At 36.2% G+C, this 17,532-nt stretch overlaps 1 protein-coding gene across 1 annotated transcript in view; it reads right to left on the reverse strand.

The window, feature by feature from the left end:
* The window catches only part of ETNK1 (ethanolamine kinase 1), a 55,885-nt gene that overhangs the window by 26,790 nt on the left and 11,563 nt on the right, over positions 1-17,532 (reverse strand). Inside the window, exons 2-3 of the mRNA XM_047787400.1 lie at positions 11,231-11,490; positions 2,030-2,170 (exon numbers count right to left, since the gene is read on the reverse strand). Coding sequence (XP_047643356.1) covers positions 2,030-2,170; positions 11,231-11,490 — 401 coding nt within the window. The remainder of the gene's footprint in view (positions 1-2,029; positions 2,171-11,230; positions 11,491-17,532) is intronic.

Genomic DNA, 17,532 nt, shown 5'->3' on the forward strand with positions numbered 1-17,532 from the left:
CTGGGAACCTCCACATGTCATGGGTGTGGCCCTAAAAAGACAAAAAAAAATAAAATGAAAGGGCAAAATTTTCAAGAATTTATTTAAAAGGTACTGAGTTGAATGGAAATAATAGGACTCAAAGGATTATTAACATAATTACAATCATGTACAGACAAAAAGGAATGGAAGATATGAAAAATGTTTTTAATATTTTGATTATATTTAATGTTTTAGTTGTATATTTTCTACTGGGACAAGGTGCTTTTGCTTTTTTATTTAAGCATATCTCCAGCTTTGCCTGAGTATCACTAACCTCAAGGATTTAAAGTAACCTTCTCTGAATAACAATAACTATAATTTTTAAAATGGCAGCTAATATTTTTTAAGCATTTATTTAGCCAGGCACTTTTCTAAACAATTTATATATACTAACTCAATCCTTATAAAACCCCTAAAAGGTAAATATACTACCCTTATTATTTCCATTTTATGGAAGAGGAAACAAGTAACTTCTCCAAGGTTACCCAGCAGAACTGTTAATTGGCAGAACTGAGATTTGAACTCAGGCAGTCTGGCTCCAGAGCCTTGTAGTCTTAACACACAAAATACCACACTGCCTCTCAACTCTCTCAACCATTGCCATCTACTTCACTATTTTAAAGTGATTTTCCCTTTCTACCTGCTGATCTTCAAGAGCCTAGTAGAAGGCAGGAGGCAAACGGAGCTCACTCTAGGGACACAAACACTGGAAGCAGTCATTTTGGGGAGCTCATTCTACCAGAACACTGGTGCTGGCAAGCACCACTCTGGAATCCTCCTTCTAGCTTATCAGCACCAGGACCCACCCCTGCTCCAGCAGACCAACTTTAGGACACCTACAGTCCCTCAGGTGGCCACCGAGGGAGCCCCAACCACCAGCAAAATGACAGCTTTTGGACACCCCAGAACCCAAAGCCAGCTGTGCCAGGAACCAGCTCTGTCCACTGGCGGGCTGATACCAACTCTGGGGAATCCCAGAGCCCTTCAGCCAGAGACCCAGAGACCTGGCTCCACCCAACAACAGAGCAGCATTAGGCCCAGGATCCTATGGGATCTGGGTCCTGTCCTACCAGCAGGCTGACACTAGATCTGGGACCTCTGGCCCCTCAACCACCCACCCCAGAGAGAACCGAGTTCTACCCACCAGAGGGCCAGCACCAGCCCCATTAACATTGTGGTATGTTATATTACAAAAGTTGTTAAGAGAGTAAATCCTAAGGGCTTTCATCACAAGGCAAAAAATTTTTTTCTCTGTGTTTAATTTTATATCTATATGAGACGATGGATGTCACTAAACTTAACTGTGGTAATCATTTCATAATGTATATAAGTTATGTTGTACTCCTTAAGCTTATACAGTGCCATATATCAACTACATCTCAATAAAACTGGAAGAAAAAATGATTATATAATTTAGATTCTAAATACTGATTTACAATTTTTCTATACAGAAAATAAAATACCTTAGTCACTTTGACCTGAAGTTTTACAAAAGCTGAGACTCCAGTAAATGAATTTTCAACCTCATTTTCTAAGACTTAAAAAGTCACAGTAAACTAAGACAACCCAAACTTTTTCGCATGCATATATTACTACACTGCCCCAATGTTGATCTTTAGGTCTATTCAAAATAGCTTCCCTACTAAAAGAATTTTTTTAAAAAGGTCTCTATGGTGTCAACACACACAATGCAAAAATCTACCCAATCATAGTGATCGTTTATATGAGGCTTACTTCCAAATAAATGTTCTTCACTGGTTTCCTGGCCCTCTACTTCCCCACTTTTATAGGGATTGCTTTTTTCCCCCTTAGAGTTGGCTGGGGGAAGAGAAGCAATTAAATTTCTGTAGTACTTTCTGAGAGTCAAATGAATTAATGCTTATTTTACTTAAATGCAAAGAGATACATGAAATCTGATTTTATCCACAGTAACCTTAGTTATCTTTGAAACCCTATATATAGAGCAAAGCAATGTAAAACATAATCTCAAATGGAAAAGTAATTTTACCTTTTATTGATGTCTTCATCTACAAATCCTGTAGGAATGAGAGAGAAATATTTTCCCATCTTTAGCCACAGATTAGATTTGGGAATCCAGCCATTGTGTGCATGAATAGCATGGATTTTAGCAAGCTGACGTGCTATTAGCCTGTTTAAAAACAAAACAGCATAAAGAAGAAAGGTGTTAAGCACTCTATAGTTCACACTGACCCAGGCAAACTGAAATATCTAAGGTGCCTAGTTATAACATGATTTATTTTTACCATATATGATTCAAAATAATGTGGCAAGTCAGAAGAGGCAAACAAATGTTTAGAACAGAAGTAGTAAGAAACACTTAAAATGAATACAGTGATATTGTCTAAAAGGGATTGAGTATCTGGATATAGGCAGCCTATTTTGCTCATACAATGTTTGGGACCAGTAGAACAATACATAACTATAAATATAAATGTTTTTAAAGTGCATGTTAGATATTAATCACTGATGCATTTAAATTGCACTGGGTCATTTTAGTTTTAATCTTTTGAAGTCACTGATAAAGGGCAAAAAAAGTTACTAAAGTAAAAAAGTAAATGGACAGAGAAATAGGTTTTATAAGTTAATTTTTTTAAGTGTGTTAACAACCAACTCTCTGAACAAATGTTAGGATTTTATGATGTGAAATAGTGAATAGCAAAATATATGTAATTCTGTTCTTTAACCCACCTAAATTTTTTAAGAGAAACACACTTATACTGTTGTTCTTAAACTTTAAGCTTAAAGTTTACATGTAGAATCAAATTCATCAAGCTCCTGAGCCTAAAATTGCTGCAACTGTGCAAGAGTAGTGTCTTATGCATTCCTCATGTTGTTTTCACACTCTCTGAAAAATAAGTGTGATGAGGTTTCACTGTAACCGAGTAAAATTTGCTTTGGGCTTTTATTTTGATGATCAAGTTAGGATTCTATGGATTCTGAAGTTGTGTAAAAGGAGAGACATAGGTATCATATTGAGACTAATTTTTTTCCTTTAAGGTATTGCATTCTTGTCCAAAATGGGAAATTTGGCTGATTTGAGTATGCAACCATGCAAAAACAGTCTTAATGCATTACCAAAATATTAAAATATATGATATTTTTAGGTATGCATTTTGGTTCATACCTCACAATTAGCAAATATTTTTATATAAATGAATATTTGACTGACCTTCCCCTAAACTACATACTCTATAAGAATACCAAAATATATTTATTATATATACATTATATTTATTTATTTATTTTTTTATGCCAATCTCTCATATTTGCATAGAAAGCTAGGCCCAAAGGAACACACAGTACTTTTTTTTTTTGGCAGTGCCTATGATATGTGGAAGTTCCTGGGCCAGGGATCTAACCTGTGCCACAGCAGTAAACAGACACAGCAGGGAATACACAGGATCCTTAAATCTGCTAAGCCACCAGGGATCGCCTGAACATATAGTACTTTAAGCACCAGGAAACTTCAAGAAAAAGTCAAATGATGAACAAAATCAAAACAGAGTGCAAATATACATATATACATTTACACATGTATAAATACATACATGTGTATGATACATACATATTTGAAGCTAGTAAGAATTTGTTTTAAAATTTTAAGGAGGGGAGTTGGGACAAGAGGCCTGAAGAACAGTGATCCACGTTACATAAAACTCAAGGGACGAACTATATCAACCGAACATTATATCCTAGAAATGGTGACCCAACAAATGAGACCAGCGATTTAGGAGAAGAGTCACATATTAGAACAGAAATTTAATACAACAAATTCTATTTGCTGTGAGCTTCGAAAATAAATAATGTCATTTTTTTATAGTTTTACCCCAGAGTTTGTATGAGTCCTTGATTTGCAAAATACAAAATGTAGTCTCAGAAGTTATCAAAACGTAAGTTATTCAGCTAGGAGTGACTGGGATGACAATTCTATGGTAAATACTTTAAAATGGCCACAACTGCAAGAAACACTTACATGTCAATGAAATCTGTTGAACATGAATACCTGCTAGAAGAAAAAGTACCTACCAGTTTTGAGTGACTTGACTTTTCTGGCATAAAGGTGGCTAAGTGGAACTGAGTCAGGATTTGAACTGATTATGTGATGCAAAAGCCAAGGCCTTTCCGCTATAGTACATTACAGTAAAACCACACAGAATTAGTTGGGTTTTCATTCTGACTTTGCCATTTGTATTTTCAGTCTATCCTCAAGAAAATCATTTCATTTCTCTGAGTCTCGGTTTTCTTACAAAGAAAACCAAATTACTGGCATAATCTTAAAGGTTGCCTTCAAATCTAACATGCTATATACTCCTGAATACCAGAAAAATTTTATATAAGAATTTACTCAATTTAAATATCTAAGGAATTTCCTGGGAGCTTAGCAGGTTAAAGATCCAGTATTGCCAGTGCTGTGGCATAGGTTTGATCCCTGGCCTGGAAATTTTGAATGTCATGGGCATAACCAAATATAAAAAAAGAAAGATTTAAGTTCACTAATGACAACAGGAATTTCACATTCATATTCATATACAAAGATCCTGTAGACTATATTCCATTTCATACCAATTTCCTACTGGTTATAATAGAAATACTAAGTAAACACAAACTATGGAGTGAAAGAGGCAAAAATTTCCAAATAACACTAATTTTTATCAAAAATTATCAATATTTTCTCCTTTAAACAAATTTCTGAAATTACAGGTGAAATTATAAAAATTTTATATAAAAATTATATATGAAATTTTAAAAACATTTCTGAATGTGATACATACTTACTCAAATGGAAAACAAACTAAAACATACAATAGCAAAATTAATATTTACAAAAAATCTATTTGCAAAACTTAAGTCCTAATGATTAATATTTTCTGGTCCTTTTTTTTTTTTTTTTTTGTATTTTCTAGGGCCGCACCCACAGCATATGGAGGTTCCCGGGCCAGGGGTCTGATTGGCTCTGTAGCTGCCAGCCTACCCCACAGCCACAGCAACGTGGGATCGGGGCCGCGTCTGCAACCTACACCACAGCTCACAGCAACGCGGGATCCTTAACCCACTGAGCGAGGCCAGGTATTGAACCTGCAACCTCATGGTTCCTAGTCGGATTCCTTTACCACTGAGCCATGACAGGAACTCTGATTATTTTGTTTGGTCCTTTTTTTTTTTTTTGTATTTTCTAATATTTTCTAAAATAAATAACAGATATATCTGCCCTATCTATAGGTGCACTGTTAAACAGAATTTGATTATATAATGGACACAACATTGACATTAAATGACAGCATCATGCTTATATAATAGATAAAAATGTATTCAGTGTTGTTTAAAATGTTTTGTAGAATTTTCCTATGTAATTTTAAAAAATAGTGGCAAATAATAATAGCAATAGTTGAGATTGGTTTGTCAATATTATCAATAAATACTAACACTAAGTTATTCTACAAGAGGCAAAGACTATGCCTTACTCTTCCATGCTAGCAATAAGGATGCCAAGCAATAAGGATGCCAAGACCATTTGATGGCAAAAGACAGTCTTTTCAACAGCTGGTCCTGGAAAAAACAGGCTATCCATATGTAAAGGAGAGAAGTTTCTGAATCTTTTTCTTAAATCACGCATAAAAATGATAACAACGTGGATCGAAAATCTAAATATAAAAGCTAAAACTATAAAACCCTTAGAAGAAAACATGGGGGAAAGCTTCATGACACTGGACTTGGCAATGATTTCTTGGATATGACATCAATAGCATAGATAACAAAAGTAAAAACAGATAAACTGCGGTACATCAAAATTTAAAACTGTGCATCAAAGGACAAAATCAACAGAATAAAAAGGTAAGCCATAGAATTAAGTAAAATATTTGTAAAATATTTGTAAGTCATAAAGTACTCTTACATCTTGACAACAAAAGACAAACAATCCAATTAGAAAACTGGTAGAGGACTTGATTGACATTTCCCACAATATGATACACAAATAGCCAGCAAGCATAAGGAAAGATGCTCAACGTGACTAAACATTAAGGAAACAGAAATTAAAACTACAATGAGATACCACCTCCTCGAAGTTATGATGGCTACTATCAAAAAAAAAAAAAAATAGGAGTGTCCGTCATGGTTTTTAGCAGGTTAAGAACCTGACTAGTATCCATGTTTTGACCCCTGACCTCGCTCAGCAGGTTAAGGATCCAGAATTGCCATGAGCTGTGGTGTAGGGTGCAGGCGAAACTCAGAGCGGCTACTGCTGTGGTTGTGGCATGGGCTCGCAGCTGCCCAGGAATTTTCATATACTGCAGGTGCGGCCCTAAAAAGCCAAAAAAAAAAAAAAGCAAGGACTTGGAGAAACTGGACCCTTGTGCACTATTGGTAGGGAATGTAAATTTGTGCAACTGCTATGGAAAACAGTAAGGTAGGTGCTAAGAAAATTACAACATGATAAGCAATTCTATCTCTTTTCCCTTTTTTTGCTTTTTAGGACCGCACCCACCAGATGCTGGCCTACACCACAGCCACAACAACACCGGAGCTTTAACCCACTGAGCGAGGCCGGGGATCAAACCCGCAACCTCATGACCACGGGATCCGTTTGCAATGTGCCATAACAGGAACTACGCTACTTCTGATTATATACCCAAAAGATTTGAAAACAGGGTCTTAAAACATCATTTGCACACCCAAGTTCATAACAGCATTATCCACAATAGTGAAAAAGTAGAAGTAACCCAAACGTCCACCTATGGATTAATGAATAAACAAAACTTGGCAAACACATACAAAGGAATATTAGCCTTAAACAAGGAAGGAAATTCTGACACATGCTACAACATGGTTAAACTTTGAAGACACTGGGCTAAGTGAAGTAAGCCAGGCACAAAAAGATAAAAATATGATTCCATTTATACAAGGTACCTAGAGTAATCAAGTTTATACAGATAGAAAGTAGAATGATAGTTGCCGAGGCTTGGTAAAAGGGAGAATGGGAAACTTCTTTAATGCACATACAATTTTAGTTTTGCAAGAAAAAAATTGCATAGATTGGTTGTACAACTATATGAATGTACCTAACATTACAGAACTGTACAAAAAATGATTAAGATGGTAAATTTTGTTATATGAATTTTATCACAATTTTAAAAATGTTAATTAAATGGTCAAAAAATATAGTTCTTAAAAAGCCTTCATTAGAGAACGTCAATTGTTTTCTATTAGTAAATTTCACATACAACTATATAAAAGCTCTTCATTAAGGTGACTTAGCATTATTTAATAAACCATTAATTTGTATTTGTATACTCAAAAGGTAATACAAAATTAAGTTTTCTGATTTTCACTATCATAGATTGGTCCTTCTTTTACCTACTCTCAATAAGATAAGGTTTTACTGAACTAATATCAAGGCAAATGGTACTTGAAAATTCCATATTCAATAAAGCCAAATGTTTGAAAATCTCAAGGCTGCAAAGAATTTCCTCAAATACCCACTAATACTCACTAACTGCTCCTCCTCTTGGAAGTTTTTAAAAAATTGAGAGCATTATTATAATAATAACAGGCATTTTTTGAAATTACAAAAAAATCCCTAATCCTACACCATTCCATCAGAATGAACTTTTTTACAAACTCCCTTTGAGCTTTCACATAAGCAAATTATTGCCTGACTTATAGCTATAGTTCAACTATTAAGCTGATTTTTTCCTTTTAGTCCTACATCAGACATTTTGCATGTTTTAGACAATATTCAAAATTATAATTTCAACAGAAACATAACACTCATTTGTGCTGATATACCTTAGTTATACCATATTAAAGAGTTGCCATAACACAAATAAGCATATAACATTCTTTTATATATTACGCTACTGATTTCCAAAAGAGAACATTACCAATTTTACTGCAACCCACAGTGTACCATTTCCACTAAAATATCCTCAGCATTAGAAACTGGTGTTTGTTTAGTTACATTCTTGACAAATGTGCAGTAATTCACTTTAAACTGCATTTCTCCCATTATGTCTATTGCTGGATGGTTTCGATTAAACTTCAGCTAGGATTCCCAGCTCTTATGGCAAGTTTTAGGGAAATACCTGATGAGAAAATTCTTAAACATGTTTGATTTAAAAAAAAAAAAAATGTTAAAGGTCTCTGCAACACTTGATTGCTACAGAAAAGTTCAAATAAAACAGATCAGGGAGTTCCCATTATAGTTCAGCGGCTTAGGAACCCAACCAGTATCCATGACAATGTCGGTTCAATCCCTAACCTCGCTCAGTGAGTTAATGATCCGGCATTACCGCAAGCTGCAGTGTAGATTACAGATGCAGCCTGGATACGGCATTGCTGTGGCTGTGGTACAGGCCAGCAGCTGCAGCTCCCATTCAACCCCTAGCTCCAGGAACTTCCATATGCCCCAGATGTGGCCCTAAAAAGAAAAAAAAAGATGATAAATTTCCATGAGTTGAACTACTAGCTAAGCATTAGCCAGATGCAATTCATCTTTACCTAATATTACCCTCAGCTTCCTTTTTTTTTTTTTTTTGCTTTTTAGGGCCATACCAGAACATACAGAGGTTCCCAGGCTAGGGGTGGAACTGGGGCTGTAGCCACTGGCCTGCACCACAGCCACATCAGATCCAAGCCGTGTTTGTGACCTACACCACAGCTCATGGCAATGCTGGATCCTTAACCCACAGAGTGAGGCCAGGGATCAAACCTGTGTCCGAATGGATGCTAGTCAGATTCATTTCTGCCGAGCCACGATAGGAACTCCTGTTATCTTATTTATAAACTAATTTCCCAACTATACCACAGTAAACTATCTGTACTTTTTTTTGAAAATCTTCTTTCTTCTTTGTATACTTATTTAGTTTATTTTTTCCCCAAGGTTATTGTATGTCACAGACTGTAAATTACTAGTAGAGCAGAGACTCTCTGAATTAAACATAAACACGCAAGACTAAATTAAACATAAATACGCAAATTTTTATACGCAAAGTAGATACTTTATATGCAAATTAGATACTCTTTATTATAATAACAATATAGGCAAGTAGCTGTGTCTAAAGAAGCCAAATAAGAGAATATTGTGGACTTTGATCTAAGGCTCAAGACCCTTTCAGGAGGTTTGTGAGGTTAAAACCATTTTTCAGGTGTTCCCGTCGTGGCTCAGCCTAAACGAATCCGACTAGTAACCATGAGGATGCAGGTTCGATCCCTGGCCTCACTCAGTGGGTTAAACGATCTGGCGTTGCCGTGATCTGTGGTACAGGTCACAGATGCAGCTTGGATCTGGCGTTGCTGTGACTGTGCTATAGGCCAGAGGCTATAGCTCCAATTTGACCCCTAGCCTGGGAACCTCCATATGCCATGGGTGCAGCCTTAAAAAAGACCAAAAAAAAAAACAAAAAAAAAACTGCTTTTCATAACGTATTATTTACCTTTCTTCACTCTCATTTTTTAACAAGTGTACAGTATAGTTTTGAGAAGCTACGTAAGGTGGTATGATGATGTCATCATGCTGACAGCTAAAAAAATGTGCACTTGACATTCTTTCATTCTAAAACATTTGTTTTCATCGCTAACATGGTAAATACTGATAAACATAACTCACATAAGTAAAAGTTCTTTGAATCCTAAAAGTTGTAAAAGGGTCTTGAGACCAAAATGTTTGAGAACTCCTGATTTAAACTACAAATGAACTTGTTTTCAAATCAAACTCTTTAATTTTGAAAGAACAGAAAAGTTCTAACAATTATAGAAAAATGATTAAGCGTATGTAAAACATTATTCTTTTTTTTTTTGTCTTTTTGCTATTTCTTGGGCCGCTCCCGCGGCATATGGAGTTTCCCAGGCTAGGGGTCTAATCGGAGCTGTAGCTGCCAGCCTATGCCAGAGCCACAGCAACGCGGGATCCGAGCCGAGCCGCGTCTGCAACCTACACCACAGCTCACGGCAACGCCGGATCGTTAACCCACTGAGCAAGGGCAGGGATCGAACCCGCAGTCTCATGGTTCCTAGTCAGATTCGTTAACCACTGCGCCACGACGGGAACTCCAAAACATTATTCTTATAGAAAACATAATACTTTGAATTAAATAATTAGAAGTTTAAAGAGTAAAAAAGAAGTGTTAACAGAATTAAAAGAATCTTAGGGTAAGCAAGAACTCCAAAACTATGAGCAACTGAGTAACAAAACTTAGTGTAGGAAATGTACAATACTTTTTTTTTTGTCTTTTTGCCTTTTCTAGGGCCACTTCCTCGGCATATGGAGGTTCCCAGCCTAGGGATCGAATCGGAGCTGTAGCCACCGGCCTACACCAGAGCCACAGCAATGTGGAATCCGAGCTGCGTCTGCAACCTACACCACAGCTCACGGCAACGCCGGATCCTTACCCCACTGAGCAAGCCCAGGAACCGAACCCGCAACCTCATGGTTCCTAGTCGGATTTGTTAACCACTGCGCCACGACGGGAACTCCGGAAATGTACAATACTTTGATTCAAGCACTACTTTAAAAAATTAAGAAGTCTTTTCTTAAAAGACTAGGGGTCGAGTCAGAGCCACGAGCCTGCCCACCTACACTCCAGCAATACAGGATCAGAGCCCCGTCTACACCCCATACCACAGCTCACAGCTCACTGGATCCTTAACCCAGTGAGAGAGGCTAGGGATCAAACTCTTGTCCTCTTGGATACTAGTTGGTTTCATTACCACTGAGACATGATGGGAACTCCTGAGCCTCTGCAAAAGGCTAATAATCCTAGCAAAACAAGACAAAACAAAACCTGAAGTGAAGAAAGTTTTTAGATTAACACAGTTGTTCAAGGAAAGAAAAGGTCTTTTTAAAAAACATTTCCATAGTGCACTTAGTACTCCTTATTTTTCTTTTTTTTGTCTTTTTGCTATTTCTTTGGGCCACTCCCACGGCATATGGAGGTTCCCAGGCTAGGGGTCGAATCAGAGCTATAGCCACTGGCCTACGCCAGAGCCACAGCAACGTGGGATCCAAGCCTCGTCTGCAACCTACACCACAGCTCACGGCAACACTGGATTGTCAACCCACTGAGCAAGGGCAGGGACCGAACCCGAAACCTCATGGTTCCTAGTCGGATTCGTTAACCACTGCGCCACGACGGGAACTCCCATGTGCTCCTTATTTTTCAAAAGGAAAAGTTATTTAGAAAAAGAAACGTACCTGAAAATGGCAGGGTTGCAGACATGCTTTGGATCCAACGCTTCTCCCTGTATAAATTCATAGCATAGTCCATTGTTGAAGGTACAGTAGAGTTGTGGTGCACAGCCATGAGCCTGCAACACTCGGAAACTCTTCACTTCTTCCTCTCGATCAACTAACAACTCAGTCTTATTGCCATAAATTCGTACCAGGACTACGTCCTCCATTGTGTTGCCCACATAACAGCCAATAAGCTTATTTGTGATTCCATCTGTGAAAAGCTGCCAAAAAAAAAAAAAAAAGAAAGAAAGAAAAATGGGAGAAAAACCAATTATTTACTTTTAAGGAAAATAATTAAACACTAATTGAAAGACAGTATCTACTTTTTTTTCTTTTTAGGGCCACACCTGCAGCATACGGAAGTTTCCATGCTAGGGGTTGAATTGGAACTGTGGCTGCTGGCCTACATCACAGCAATACGTGATCTGAGCCACAGCAATGCCAGATCCTTAACTGACTGAGTGAGGCCAGAGTTCGAACCCACATCCTCATGGACACTAGTCAGGTTCGTAACCTGCTGATCCACAGCAGGAACTCCAAAAATATCTACTTTTTAACATAACATTTGAATATGATTTTGCCTAATACCTATAATTTTAATTCTAGATTAAAAAAAATGCTATTTAATTTGTTGCTCTCTTCTCTCTCCTATGTCTAATAGATTTGAAGGTCTCTGAAGACAGGGAAAGCAGCTCTTTTGTGAGCATAGCATATGACATTAAAAAAATCTTTAACAATGCTCACAAGTTTAAATATACATGTATAATGTACTGTAATTTGTATTATGGTAAATTTCCAATTTATAAAAAACTAAATTTTAAACATTATTTTCAACGATTACTTAACATAATATGCATTAGAAACTGTTTTAAGTATTCAGGTTAGAATAATTTAAACTTGAATGCTAAAGCTAAAAAAAAAAAAAAAAAGCACAACCTTACTTAGAAATAGAGGTAACTAGAAGTTTCTTTGATATATTCTAAAAGGGAGTTTGAGGACTTTTAAGTACTTAAAGAACTTTTTTAGACTGAAGAAGTACAATGGTATAATAAAAAGCAAACAAATGATTAGCAATACTAGTTCTTTAAGTCTGTTAAAAAATTAACTTTTATTTTCTGCTACACTAATTTACCCAGTTATATATATAAAATAACTAAGCTTTTGGAGGCTCTCAGGTGGAATAAAGGGATAGGAAAGTGAAAGTAAGAATTAAAGACACTTTTCCCAAGATAACTTGGAAAGAACAGGAATAATACACAATGGATAAGTTTTATACACATTTAACTAATGCCTAAGAAAGAGGGTAAAAGTTCCTATTTTGATAAGAGTGTTGTAATGATAAATGACATCTGAAAAGGCTTTAGATCTTCAGTTGAAATGTGAAAGAATATATTTACTTATCCTTAGTCACCTAATGCAGGTCAATTTTATGAGTTAATGTGGAAAGATTTATTTTAAATATCTATATTTTTTGGGTATGTAGAAACATGCAAACATTGCTTTCCACCTAGGTTTCAAAAAGGTGCTATGTATGGAGACACTAACAAGAAGCATATGCATTTAAACTAAATTCCATCATTTTACTAAAATCTATTTTGAAAAGCATGTTGTTTCTTAATAAAATGCCATATCAATTCACACATGTTATTCTGTAACTTCTCCAGATGTCATGCAGAGATAAAGTATTTCAATTACTGTAATAAAGTCTGAGAAATTAGCATTCTGAAATGCTTATAATGAATAACACTCTAATAATCCAGGACTCATAATCAGTTTTCTACATCCTTATAACAAATAGTAAGGACTTAATACTTAAACATAAAAACCCATATAGAACATTAATGTTTTCTTGATCTAGCTTACAACAAATGTATTCTTTTGCTCTTGCCTATAATAAATTTATTTAGTTGTGCCTGCTACAGTATACATACAGTAACATACATAAAAAGATATATGCACTTAAAAGGGCTAGAAATGATAACATTACTAAATAAACTATAAAACATTTATAAGGATGACATAGGATTCCCAACTCCCATGACACTAACCCTAACAATCTCTACTGTACAGTCACCTATCTGCCATGAAATGACAGTCACAATAAATCTGTAGAGCAAAAAAATAAATATATGAAAATATAACTTCATTTATAAGAATATTTTATGTATAGATAAGGATAAAAATGTGTGCAAAGATATCCAATAAAAATATTATGTAATTTCAATCTTATTTCTTGTTTCCCTCTAAGTAGTTTAAACTTTTTTCTTTTGGCTTATGTGTGTTTTCTCACTTTTTTTTTTAATGCAATGAATCTAGTTTACAGGTGAAAAAATTAAATTACTGAGAAAAACAAAAGAAATCCAAGAGCTAGGAACAGACCTGGCACACGCATCAAGGCCTGCAGACTGTTGAACATAAGCAAACTGACAGAACACTAATATCAGATGAGGCCACTCTGCGACCATAATGGAGCAAGACAAAAACAAAACCACTCTGTAATCATGTCTGAACATAGACAAAACTATGAATTTTTTCTAAGCCACAAAAACGACCAAACATCCTCCTAGTCTGGCTAGTGTGAAAGACTGCTGCTCCTCTTCCAGTCACAGCTTTGGCCCTGCTTCATTCCTCCAGTCCTCTAGGTAAGATGTGTTACCCACAACAGCAATAGACTGCCCCTTTTCCTTCCTGACAGCCCCCAATCCAGAGGAAAGCCTTGTTTCCTTGAACCCTCTCCCAAATCACCCAACAAATTCATACTAAGCCCTTTTTACACTCACATACTGAAAGCCCCACCATTCCACATGGAATAATTCTTCCTTAACTGCAGGGAGTAATAAACCCAATTTGTTCAGCTATTGGCATGTTCCTGATGATCTCTTAAGATTTCTGACTTTAAAGATGTATGTTATTGCTTTTTGCTCTTGGATGATTTTCACCTCATATATAAACCAACAAATAATTTCAATGTGCTGAACTTCTGAAACATGCAATTAAAAATATACAAGGCATATACTAGATATGTGTATTATATCAGATATACACTAGAAATAAAAAATTCCACCTCAGGAGTTATTGTGGCTCAGTAGATATGCCATTGGTACAGCCCTAAAAAGACTGAAATGAAACGAAATGAAACGAAACAAAATAAAACAAAATTCCACCTCAATAGAAGGGGAACAAAACTAATACAAATATCATGGAGCTCCTTTTTACAGGGTTTATCCTGCACTGCTTGTCAAGTATTTAAGATAATACTAGTTCTGACGATGAACGAAAGAGCAAGACTGCTTGATTGTAAATTCTGGCTGTGTTAGCTATAAGCTGAGTAACCTTAGGCAAGTCATTTAACCTGTATGTGCTTCATAAACCTCATGTTTAATATCAGCATTTTAGAATCTACTTTATAGGTTCTTATGAGGATTAATAAGATACACAAAAGCACATAACAACAAAGTTCCTGGCACACCTAAGAATAAGTATGCAGATAACTATATGTTTAAATTTTATTCCTGGGCATCTATCCAAAGAAAACCATGACTCGAAAAGATACATGTACTCCAATGTTCACTGCAGCACTGTATACAATAGCCAAGACAGGGAAACAACCTAAATGTCCATCAACAGAAGAGTGGATAAAGAAGATGTGGTATATATATACACAATGGAATATTATTCAGCCATTAAAAGGAAAGAAATACAGCATTTACAGCAAAATGAATGGACCCAGAAATTATTATGCTAAGTGAAGTTAGGCAGACATTGAGACACCAACATCATATGCTATCACTTACATGTGGAATCTAAAAAAAGGACACAATGAACTTCTTTGCAGAACAGATACTGACTCACAGACTTTGAAAAACTTATGGTTTCCAAAGGAAACAGGCTGGGGGGTGGGGGGATGGACTGGGGGTTTGGGATGGAAACGCTATAAAATTGGGTTGTGATGATCGTTGTACAACTACAAATGTAATAAAATTCGAGTTAAAAAAATTTAATACAAGATGGCAAAATAATTTATGAGGAAATCATACAAGTTTAAAATTAAGACAAAAATCCGTGTTATAGATTAGCCCTGGATTCAATGCTGCTGCAGTGGTCCCAACTAACAAATCTTAAAAGCAAGACCCAAAAGATTTAAACTATTCCAAAAGCCTATGAAAACGATCCAGTGCCTGACAAGGTGAAATTCTCGATGTTTGACATCCAATGAAAGATTATCTGGCATGCAAAAAAGGCAGAAAAATACAATCCACAATGGAGTGGGAGGGAGATCAATTAATTGAAAACAACCAGAACTGACACAGATGCTAGAATTAGCAGATGTTAAAACCGTATTTTAAAAAAGAAAATTTTGTATTCTATAACACAAAGTTAAACAGAGACAAGATATGAAAAAGCCCCGAATCAAACTTCTCAAGGTATCTGAGGTGAAAAACACACTAGATGGGATTTAAGAGTAATTCACATATCGGGGGGGCAGATTTTAATAAGAACTATCAAAAACATGGAGTTCCCATTGTGGCACAGTGGTTAATGAATTTGACTAGGAACCATGAGGTTGTGGGTTTGATCCCTGGCCTTGCTCAGTGGGTTAACAATCCGGCGTTGCTGTGAGCTATGGTGTAGGTCACACACACACACACACACACACAAAAAGAACTATCCAAAACAAAACACAGAGGAAAAAAAGAATTATCAGAAAGAGAGAGAAGAGCATTCATTAACAGAGAGATTACACATAAAACTACATCAAGGGACCTCATAATAAAATTGCTTAAAACCAGGAATAAATTACTTCATGGTACCATTTTTTTTTTTTTTGGTCTTTTTGCCATTTCTTGGGCCACTCCCGCAGCATATGGAGTTTCCCAGGCTAGGGGTCTAATCGGAGCTGTAGCCACGGGCCTACGCCAGAGCCACAACAACATGGGATCCAAACCATGTCTGCAACCTACACCACAGTTCACAGCAACACCGGAACCTTAACCCACGGAGCAAGGGCAGGGATCGAACCTGCAACCTCATGGTTCCTAGTCAGATTTGTTAACCACTGTGCCACGACGGGAACTCCAGTACCAATTCACTTTATCTTCCATTCACTGAGGCACATTTCAGAGTCACTTCCTCTCCATCCCCCAAATAAAAAGTGTTCTTTCTGGGTTATTCTTAAATCTACTTCTGTTTCTCCATCCCCACTTCTACCACCCAAATCCAGGACCTTGTCAATCTCCTATCTGTAGTATTTTAATAACCTCATTGGTCTCTCTTTTGCCAGTTTAACCATCTTCTCACTCACCCAAAAATTCACTCACTATACTGCTACCAGAATAATCCGTCTAAAACACAAATATGAACATGATGACTAGCAATCTTCAAATGTTCCACACTGCTTAGAGGATAAAGTTCAAGCTTTTTAGGCCATACATGTTCCTTAATACGTTCCAAGCTATCTAGCAATCTACTTAACAAATTCACCATTCTTTTTCTTCACCTCACTAACTTTTAACTTCCTTCAAAATTCCAACACAGAAGTTATATCTTCCAGGAGACAATTGCTAAACTCAGGTAAGACATGAATACTTCTCAACAATTGCTAACACCTTGTACATAGCATGCACTGTAATTTCTTAATGATATTTGCCACTTCATATTTTACAGTGAGTTTCCCTGAGATCTGGAACTTATGGAAAAGAAGAAAAAGGTGAAAAACAGGAATATAAAAGAAGAGTCAAATAGAAAAAAAAAAATTATAAGATAGTACGGTGAAAAACTCAACAGTACAGAACAGAAACAGTACAGTAACAGAAACAGACTCACGGACATAGAGAACAGACTTGTCACTGCCAAGGAGGGATTGGGTGGTGGAGGGGAGAGGAAGGGGGATGAACCGGGAGTTGGGGTTGGTAGATGCAAACTATTATATTTAAGATGGATAAACAACAAGGTGCTACTGTAAAGCACAAGGAATTATATCCAATCTCCTGGGGATAAACCATGATGGAAAATAATGTAAAGAAAGAATATAAATATGTATGTGTGTATATATATATATATATATATATATATATATACACACACACATGTATGACTAAGTCACTTTGCTGTAAAGCAGAAACTGCCACAACATGATAAATCAACTATACTTTAATTTAAAAAAAAGAAAAAAAACTCAATCATATGAGCAGTTACATTAAATGTAACATAACTAAATAATCCAATTTAAAAATTAAGTATGGGAGGTCCTGTTGTGGTGCAGC

Source organism: Phacochoerus africanus, chromosome 7, assembly GCF_016906955.1.
Source record: "Phacochoerus africanus isolate WHEZ1 chromosome 7, ROS_Pafr_v1, whole genome shotgun sequence".
NCBI classification, from domain to species: Eukaryota; Metazoa; Chordata; class Mammalia; order Artiodactyla; family Suidae; genus Phacochoerus; species Phacochoerus africanus.